This window comes from Pelodiscus sinensis, chromosome 31, assembly GCF_052426305.1.
Source record: "Pelodiscus sinensis isolate ZL-2025 chromosome 31, ASM5242630v1, whole genome shotgun sequence".
NCBI classification, from domain to species: Eukaryota; Metazoa; Chordata; order Testudines; family Trionychidae; genus Pelodiscus; species Pelodiscus sinensis.
In genome coordinates this window covers 7107881-7117618 of record NC_143082.1, presented here as the reverse complement: position 1 = coordinate 7117618, position 9738 = coordinate 7107881, and the positions used below count along the sequence as shown (strand labels likewise).

General features: G+C 53.7%; 1 protein-coding gene across 6 annotated transcripts; it reads left to right on the top strand.

Moving 5' to 3' along the window:
* Positions 1 to 2: 2 nt before the first annotated feature.
* On the top strand, positions 3 to 4449 carry PET100 (PET100 cytochrome c oxidase chaperone). 6 transcript variants are annotated; one of them, XM_075902176.2, is made up of 4 exons: positions 3 to 306; positions 2223 to 2309; positions 2731 to 2763; positions 3108 to 3414. In XM_075902176.2, the coding sequence occupies exons 1-4, from the start codon at positions 301 to 303 to the stop codon at positions 3213 to 3215; spliced, it is 234 nt and encodes a 77-aa protein (XP_075758291.1). In that variant the 5' UTR covers positions 3 to 300; the 3' UTR covers positions 3216 to 3414. The 6 variants fall into 6 exon arrangements, with proteins under 6 accessions (XP_075758291.1, XP_075758290.1, XP_006120010.1 ...); XM_075902175.2 differs by having other exon boundaries at positions 36 to 327; positions 3108 to 3394; XM_006119948.5 differs by lacking the exon at positions 3108 to 3414 and adding an exon at positions 3422 to 4449 and having other exon boundaries at positions 88 to 327.
* The last annotated feature ends 5289 nt before the right edge of the window (positions 4450 to 9738 follow it).

The following is a 9738-nucleotide window of genomic DNA, read 5'->3' as shown; positions in this document are numbered from 1 at the left end:
CGCGCGGCGATGACGCAAGCGACGCGCTCTCTTTGCGTCATAGAGCCAGCGGCCCGCGCGGGAGGAAAACCTAAGAAGGCCGCACTTCCGGTGAAACGCCACCTGCACGGCCCACTTCCGTCCGGGCGCCATCTTTACTCCGGCAATCGGGGCGTGGCTAGCCCGCCCCCCCGAACTCCTAGCCAACGGCCGAAGCTGTTACTCCTTGGTGGCCAATAAGCGTCGAGTTTGTTGTTGGGCGGGAGGTCGGACACGGCTGCGGCGGGCCCGGGCGGAAGTGGCTGCGGCGCAACGGGCAGGATGGGGGTAAAGTTGGAGGTGTTTCGGGTCAGTAACGGAGCCTTGGGGGAGGGGGTGTAGTGATCCGGGAAGCAGGTACATGGTGGGCCGGGCCCTGGGCAGGGGGAGGGGCAGGCCCTGCTGTGTTCCCACATGGGCTGAGACTCCCTGCTCGGTGCCCCGGAAGGTCAGTCTCTGTCCCGCTACACGTGGTTGTTCCCCCTGGCGTGGTAGCCCAGCGTGAGCTCTGCTTGTGATTCCCCCCCCCCAGTTTGGGGTCCTGCCTGTGTCCCTTGGCGCTGGGTTGGAGTGTCCTGGTACCTGACGAGTTGGGGCCAAGGGGCCAGAATTGAGCATCTTGGAAGGCAAGGAAAGGGGAATCCAGCACTGGCTGCCTGTCCTGGGAGCTGGTACAGAGGTGGTTAAAACATTAAAACGGAAAATCCTCATTAGAAGCCATCCCTGAGCAGCAGGAGCCAGGGCTCTAGGTCAAAACAAAGAGTCCAGGCTGCTTGTCACAATCTGGCAGCCCAGTGGTACCCTTGGAGATGGGGCATCCCTTGGAGAGTAGCAGGCTCCAACATAGCATGAAGCACTGGGCAGCTCAACAGGAGGTTGGTAGAAATTTTTCCCCACTGTACCCCTTTTCTGTAGGGGTCATGTACCTTTGTGGTAGGAGAGGGATGGGACTCCACCATTGAGGCCCTGAGGAAGGAATGTCCTTGCAGTGAGTGAGCAGGATCTTATGTGGACTGCCTATGTTATGTCAATGTGTTTAAAATTTCAGCTCATGAAATTTTAAGGTACTGTTTGGCAAGTGTATAATACAGCTCCTGGAAACACATCTAGCCAGGTCCTTCCTTTCTTCTTAAAGGGAAAATACGTTGGCAACAGCCTTGGAAAATGCTGATGCTCCAAACGTGCGAGGTGTTTAACTTTCCCTTAGTTATTTCATGGACCCAGAGAAAAGGAGGACAGCTTAAAAAGACAGACACATGCACACAAAGTTCCTGCAGAAACAGATTTTAATATGGCTTGATCAAACTTACACTTGCATAGCTATATTGGTCAAGGATGTGTGTGTGTGTGGGGGGGGGGGGGAATCATACCCCTTATAGGGATGTTAAACTGCATTTAATTGCTAATTGATTAGTCAATGGAATTTCTATCCATTAGTCAATAAGGGGGGAAACTGCAGAGGTGCAGTGGGATTAGCTCCTGGCCCCAGAAGCTAACTCTGCTGCCCCTCTGCTTTTTAAATGTATTAAGAGCCGCTAGGTGTTGTGGGAGGACCGGGTGTGAGCCGCGACAGCTGATTCCCAGTCATGCTTGGTATCAGAGCCTGGCAGCTCTGAATACATTTAAAAAGCAGAGGGGTAGTGTCTGGGACCAGGCACAAGCCAGGAAGCAGTTGATTCCCGGCTTGCGACCGGTCCCCCACTATGCCTCTGCTGCCCCTTGTGGAGACAGTGCTCGGGGGAACTGTCTTTTAAGCCAGTTCCTGTTCCCTCACCCAGCTGCCTCTGTCTGATAGAGGCAGCAAGTTGGGGGAAACAACTAGTCAAGTCAATACTCAACTAGTTGCTTACATCCCTAGCCCCTTCATGCCAGAGGTATGCCGATAAAACTCCCAGTGGAGAGGCAGCTATATTGATGAAAGAGAGCCTGTGTCAGCAGAGCTAACGTCTGGGGGGAGTTGATATTTCAACCCCAGCAGAAGAAGTCCTGTCACTGTGTGTTCCCTGTGTCCTAGGAGTTTTGCCGGCTTAGGGTCTGTGCTGAATTCATTGCCACATGTTTTGTGGGGGCTTTGCTTAACTGAGCTGTGCAATACTTGTGATTTCATGCCAGGCCTTTGTTTAAGGTGATCAAATAGTGCAGCTCAGCTCAGTGTTCCCCTTAATGTGTGTCATGTGTTCCTCCTTTCCTCTCTTCCTCTGCAGATGGTTCTGTATTTGTCCTTCCCTGTTGCCATGTTCTGGATCTCCAACCAAGCAGAGTACTTCGAAGAATATGTCATCAAAAGGAAGGTGAGCATGCTGTTCTCTGGGAGGCGAGTGCAAGCTTTTGTGGAGGTACTATGTGGGGAGGACTCCAGGGTTGTTTCCAGCTCTAGGAGGGTAGTGTGAGCTAGTGGTTAGAATGAGGGGGGCGCGGGTTCAGTCAGAGCTCATGGAAGGAAGTTGGGGATGATGTCTGTGGAGGGCATTTCCTAGAGCTGACCAGACAGCTACATTCATTTGCCATGACCTGCTTCTTCCCCACCTCTGATAGCAAAGCTGCTGCTAAGGGGGGGTGGAAATGGCAAACATCCCAGCAGGGTCTTTTGGACTCATTTCTCCCTGTCATCTGTGCCAGTAATGGCACTAGTACCCCTGCTGCATCAGGCTGGCCCGAGCACCCCCCTAGCTAGCTGGTAATCCTCACATATCTGCATTTCTGGTTCCTCAGAGGGAGATCTACCCACCTGAAGATGAGCGCCAGGTAAATATGCTGCCTTCCCCTCCCATGACCTTTGCTGAGGATATGTCCCAGCTCTGGAGGCCTCTGCTGAGCCCCTCTACCCTATGACATCTGCTAACCTACCCCCCACAGGTCATTGGGGTTAACAGCCACTGGGAGGTTGGATCTACACCTCTGGGGCCATGCTGGGGTAGGTTGCCTTTGGCAGAGCAGGATGAAGCTCTCCCCCCACCATTGCCTTCAGAGCATCGTGTGGCCAAAACAGCTGCTTTGACCCTTCGCTAGGCGTGCTGCTGCAGTCAGGGAGTTACCTGGTGTCTCCAGGTGCTTGATAATTGTCCCTGTCTGAATCCCTCCCATCCCAGGACTCAGCTGGCATTTGGAGAAGCAGTTTGTTGAGTGCCTGGCGGGTTTGGGACCAGCCAGAGGGGTCTGTTTGTCGTGCTCCTCCCCCTCCACGAGATCCACACTGAGTGAGTTACAAGCTCCAAGAGCTGCAGCAGCATCTTGAGTCACTCTAAGCACTAGAAGGCAGCAAGAGCTCTCCCACCTCCACCAGCTATGCTGCGGGCTCGAGGGAGACCTGGGAGGGAGATGGTACCTGGGGGCTGTGGCACGGGGGCGTGAAGCGGGTGAACAATAATGCTTACTGACCCTGCCCATCCTGTCTGCGCCACAGAGGAAGGAGCTGGAGGATTTCAAGGAGCGGATGCGGAAGAGACATGAAGAGCGGCTCCTGCGCGCAGCCCAGGAGTGACAGCAAGCTGGATTGAGGGGGAGGGAGCATGGCCTGGGGGGGAAGAACCCCCCAACACCCGGCTTCATGTACTGTCTGTGCAAGTCACCACCCCTTGGCACTGGCTCAGCTGCCCTCCATGGAGAACTCCAGGCATGGGGAGCAGCAGATGTGATGGCAGGGGGGTTAATAGCAAATAGAGTAATCAGGGGGCGGGCGAGGGTGGGGCTTTGCACATGCTTGTTAATTAACCCTCACAGCCCTTCTGGGCCGGAGAGAAGGAGGCTGAAAGAGAAACCTGCCCAAGCAAGTCCCTGCCCTTCACTGCCAGTTTCCCACTAGTAAAGGGGGCCGTGAGGTGCAGTTAAGAGGCAAGTGCTTTGAGCTGCTCAGCTAGGGGGAGCTGGGGAAGGGCTGTGTTGCATGAGCAGGGCAGGGGGCTGGGGCCAGTGTCAGGAATGCAAGCTTGGCTGGGTTTCGCCTTTGGTGTTTTGAGGCGGGCTGGCAGACTAACGTGGGAGGCAGGGAGATGGAGCTCCTCGGCTGGCTGGCAGCACTCTGGGGGAGGATGGTGGAGCCTGGCCCAGCAGGGTTATGGAGACGCTTTCTGGAGAGAGGGATGGGCCAGCCCTCTGGAGAGCACAGTGTGTTCCGGCTCTAGGATTGCCCTGGAGCTGTCTGACTCCGTCCTCTCCTGCTGGGACCTGCCTGGATTACGTGGCTTTTCCAGTCTCTGCTGTGTGTTCCTTCACGCCCTGCTCAAACGCAGCATCCATGAGGGGGTGAACCCCGTTCTGCTGAGGTGTCTTGACTTTGGCCGCCACCGAGCGTGTGGAAGAATCTTCCAGTGACTGCACCCCCTCTGTTGGGAGCACATCCTCTGCGTGTCTGTGACCTGGCCTCGCCACCTTCTTGCTTGAGGAACTGACTAATAAAATTCTCCACCACCAGGTCATGTGCTGACCCCCCCCTTTGCCTCTGGACTCCTCTCTTTTGGCTGCTCTCAGGGCTGGAGACAAGTCCCTTGGTGCAACATCTTCCCTCTTGATCTGTCTTCTGTGCGCTGAGGCCACTCGCTCTTGCACCCTGGCTACAGTATTAGATGCCCCTTTTGGCTGTGTCTAGCTGGCTGCTCCCTGCGGCCTGCCCAGGGTTCTCTGATGGGATGCGTTTCAGGGCATTGGCCCAAATGCATGTACATATGCTAAACACCAGGGCTTAGGGGAGCCTTCCTGTGTGTATGTACTCCCTATGCTCTTTGGGCCCCGGGCTGTGCTGCCAGCCCCTCTGCACTGCCGGTAGCAACTGAGCATGTGGGCGTAGACAAGTCTCTCGGCTTTGGGCTCCAGCCACAGCAGCTGCCCTTCCCCTCTCGCCTTGGGAGCAGAGCCGACCCAAGGCAGGGCTGTCGCCGGAGCCTGCAGGCAGCTTTGCAGGGTCCCATTGTTCGTGGCAGGCCTTTGAAAGTCAGTGGGAGAAAGGCCTGGGCTGGGAAAGCCCATTGCCTCTGGCCAGGCTGTAAACGTCACTTCCCTTTCCTCCCTCGTATCCCTTAGCAGCCTGCCCAGGGCTGCGAGGTTGGGGCTGGGCTCCCGCCTGCCAAACCTGCACATGGCCCCAGTGTCTCCTCTTGGGGCAGCGCAGGGAGCAGGAGCTCTGCCAACTCCGCTGGGGGCAGCAAAGGGGGATTCTCGCTGGAAAGCTGTGACCTAGAAGTGGCTCCAGATGCCCATCTCCTCCCTCGGTGGAGCTGGAGGTTTCCTCCTTGAGAAGACAGCTGGGCTGGGCTGGGCTGGGCTGGGCTGGGCTGAGCTCCCAGTCCCACCCCCTAATGCTCATCACTCCGGTGGGCTAGCAACCTGCCACTGCTGCCAGCTACTGTTAGACTTTTACCTCTGCTAGGCTCAGCTCTCAAACCCAGCTGGCAACTCATACTGGGGGTGGGGGTGGCAGGGCTGGTTGCACAGAATAGAATTTGTGTGAATTTACTCTAGTTTCCTTTTAAAGCCCCCCCCCCCCAATGGGGTTACACACCAAAAAAGGAAGTGAAATGACCCTTCTTAAAGTTGCTGTGCTCCTGACATGTACACAGGGCTCAGATGGATCCTCCCTCCATGCTTATGGGCTCTGCTGTCACATGGCCTATCTCCTAGAGCTGGAAGGGACCTTGAAAGGTCATTGAGTCCAGTCCCCTGCCTTCACAGCAGGACCAAGTACCAGCCCTGACAAATTTTTGCCTCAAATCCCTAAATGGCCTCTGCAAGGATTGAACTCACAACACTGGGTTTAGCAGGCCAATGCTCAAACCAGTGAGCTATCCCTCCCCCCACATGGCAGGGCCCCATTCCCAGGCCCCAACTGGGGCTGAGCCCCCCCCCCACTAAAGGGGGATTCTGCACCCCAATTAGGGGAACCCTGACCCCAGCTAGGGCAGGACACAGCATGTGGGTTCTCCCCACTCTGCTCTTGCTGCTGTGCTCACTTGGGCTATGTCTACACTGGCAGGTTCTTGCGCGAAAAATATGCAAATGAGGTTTGCGCAATGCCGTTATATATATAGTAGCCCAATGTCTTGAGAGTCTGTAACACTGAAATGCTGGCTGTTCCCTCTGGGCGGCGCTGTTGCTGAAATGCTGGCTGTTCCCTCTGGGCGGCGCTGTTGCTGAAATGCTGGCTGGTTCCTCTGGGCGGCGCTGTTGCTGAAATGCTGGCTGTTCCCTCCGGGCGGTGCTGTTGCTGAAATGCTGGCTGTTCCCTCCGGGCGGCGCTGTTGCTGGAATGCTGGCTGTTCCCTCCGGGCGGCGCTGTTGCTGGAATGCTGGCTGTTCCCTCCGGGCGGCGCTGTTGCTGAAATGCTGGCTGTTCCCTCCGGGCGGCGCTGTTGCTGAAATGCTGGCTGTTCCCTCCGGGCGGCGCTGTTGCTGAAATGCTGGCTGTTCCCTCCGGGCGGCGCTGTTGCTGAAATGCTGGCTGTTCCCTCCGGGCGGAGCTGTTGCTGAAATGCTGGCTGTTCCCTCCGGGCGGAGCTGTTGCTGAAATGCTGGCTGTTCCCTCCGGGCAGCGCTGTTGCTGAAATGCTGGCTGTTCCCTCCGGGCAGCGCTGTTGCTGAAATGCTGGCTGTTCCCTCCGGGCGGCGCTGTTGCTGAAATGCTGGCTGTTCCCTCCGGGCGGCGCTGTTGCTGAAATGCTGGCTGTTTCCTCCGGGCGGCGCTGTTGCTGAAATGCTGGCTGTTCCCTCCGGGCGGCGCTGTTGCTGAAATGCTGGCTGTTCCCTCCGGGCGGAGCTGTTGCTGAAATGCTGGCTGTTCCCTCCGGGCGACGCTGTTGCTGAAATGCTGGCTGTTCCCTCTGGGCGGCGCTGTTGCTGAAATGCTGGCTGTTCCCTCTGGGCGGCGCTGTTGCTGAAATGCTGGCTGTTCCCTCTGGGCGGCGCTGTTGCTGAAATGCTGGCTGTTCCCTCCGGGCGGCGCTGTTGCTGAAATGCTGGCTGTTCCCTCTGGGCGGCGCTGTTGCTGAAATGCTGGCTGTTTCCTCTGGGTGGCCCGTGCTGCATGGGGAGTATGGGGCCCAAACGGCCGCTTGCTTCCCTGCCGCGGCCCGCCTGAGTGGCGCAAAAGTCAGCTGAGCGCCATGGTGGGAGGGGAAGAGGGGTGGGGTGGTGATGTACATGGCCAGGGGGTGGGGCCTGGCCATGTACGTCACTGCCCCGCCCCCCTTCACCTCCCGCCATGGCGCTCGGCTGACTTCTGCGCTGCTCAGCTAGGCCAGCGCAGGGGAAAATAATCAGCGTAGCGGCATTGCGCAAAAGGGCTTTTCTTGCGCAAGAAGGGGCAGTGTTGACAGCTCCTGGCGCAAGAGCCTCTTCCGCAAAAATGGCGGCTCATTGGATATGCAAATGAGGCTCAGTGATATTCCACACTTTGCCTCATTTGCATATTTCTGGCACAAGAACCCACCAGTGTAGACATAGCCACAGTGTGTGAGAGTGACAGAGATTTGCTTTGCCAAGCTCTCTCCCTATCCTGCTCTCTCTGTGTGGAGATGGGGTACAGGAGTGGGGAAGGGGGGACACCCTGACATCAGCACCTGCCTCTCCTCTCTCCCTCACCCTGCACAGCAAGGAGGAGGCTCCCAGGGGACCAGCTTCAAGGCAAAAGGCAGGAGCAGCATGACAGTGGGTATAGGGGCAACTAAAGTGCCAGCACTTGATAGATTCCTGGCCAAACCAGTCAGGATCACCTGTCAGAGGCTCCAAGATCTACCTGTAGATCCCGATCTACTGGATGGTGACCACTGGCATAGGGGAAACTGAGGCACCCACACAGTATTCAGAGAAAACATTAAGAACATTCCCACTTCGTCACAACAGGTACAACAAGATTTAAGTGGTTGGAGTACAATAGCAAATTAAACAGCTTTTTGCTCAGTCTGCAAAAACTGTTCTGAAAAGAAGATCTTAATATTTTCTACGAAGGCTGAACCAACATTTATTTCGCCTGGATTTCAAGATTGGAGACACGCATTGTGTGGTTTTACATCACACGAAAAATCCTCTGGTCACAAGGAAGCGGTAATGAAGTATATTGCTCTGCAATCACAGGTAAACGTTTCTGCACTAATGTCGGCCAGTTACAGAAAAGAATCACAATCAGCTAGGACTGCACTGCACAACATTTTTACCAGTGTTCAGTACCTAGCTCAACAAGGAATAGAATTACGTGGACATAATGAGAGTCATTCAAATTTGATGCAGCTCTTGTTGCTACGCAGTACAGATTCTAAGGAACTGAGACAGTGGCTTAATGGCACAAAATACAATTGGCTGTCACGAGGTTATTAACGAAATAATCGAAATGATGGCAATGATGGTGCTAAGAAAAATTGTGCAAAAGATAAAGACTTCTAAATTTTATGCCATTGTAATGGATGAGACTACCGATTTGTCAAGAAAAGAACAAGTACGTTTTTCTTTAAGGTTCTTTTCTACTGAAGACTGGGAGATTTATGAGGAGTTTATTGGGTTTTAGGAAACTGACACAATGGATGCTGTTTTCTTTTCAAAATTGTGGAAGATATACTTCTCAGGTGTGATTTGCCCTTTTCGGATTGCCGGGGCAGTGTTATGACGGAGCCAGAAATGTGTCCGGCAAATTTACTGGGATCCAAGCCAGAGTGAAGGATCGAGAGCCGAGAGCGGAATTTGTGCACTGTGCTGCACGTTCCCTTAACCTTGTCACACAGGATGCCATGCATAATATTCAAGAATGTCGTCATATGTTTTTGATGGTGAAAGAGCTCACCAATGCCTTCAGGGAGTCACCAAAACGTATGGCCAGCATTCAGAGAGTTTCAGAGAGAAGAGGAACCTTCTTTACGACCCTTGTGCCCAACAAGATGGACATTAAGGATCAGTAGCATTAAATCACTGCTCCACAACTACAAGGCCATGATGACCTGCCTAGATGAACTTAATTACTCTTCCGATGAATTTGGCTTAAAATGTAGTGGATTCTCAAAGCAACTTCAATCTTTTTCAACGTACTTCAGACTAACAGTTCTTGTGAAATCCATGGGTCCTGTAGAAGAAGTTAATGCAAAAATTCAAAGCCCAAACATGTCATTGGCAAGCATTATGAAGAAAGCTGGCCTGTTGCAAGAGGTGTTGAGTGAGATGCGCACTGACTCATCATACAATCACTTCTGGGAAACAACAGTAGAGAAGGCAAGAAATCTTTATTTAGATGATCCTACACTCCCGAGAAAACGCAAGCCACCGAGATGGCTCAACCATGGAAGCCTTCCTCACACCTTCAGTGACCCCAAAGAGTATTTTCATCAAATACATGTTGGGATCATTGATGTTTGCAAAGTTGCCATTGAACAGAGGTTTCCAACAGAAAGCTTTACATTCGCAGTAAAATTGGAGAAGCTTATAACTGAGGCAGCAAATGGCTTGAAACAGGACATGTCCCAATAAGTGAAGCTTTCCATGGTGACATTAACACGGCGAAGCTATTTCTTCATTTAGAAATGTTGAGTGATATTTGCAGATCGAGAAATTGCCAGCTTAATTCGGTGACCAAAGTGAAGCAATTTCTAAAACAAAACGAAGGCTTGAGTGACATGTTGTCAGAAGTTACAAGTCTCCTGAAATTATTCTACACAATTCCGACTACAACCTGCCCCGCTGAGCGATCATTCAGTTGCTTGCGCCAACTGAAAAATTATTTGCGAACGACAATGGGCCAAGAACATCTAA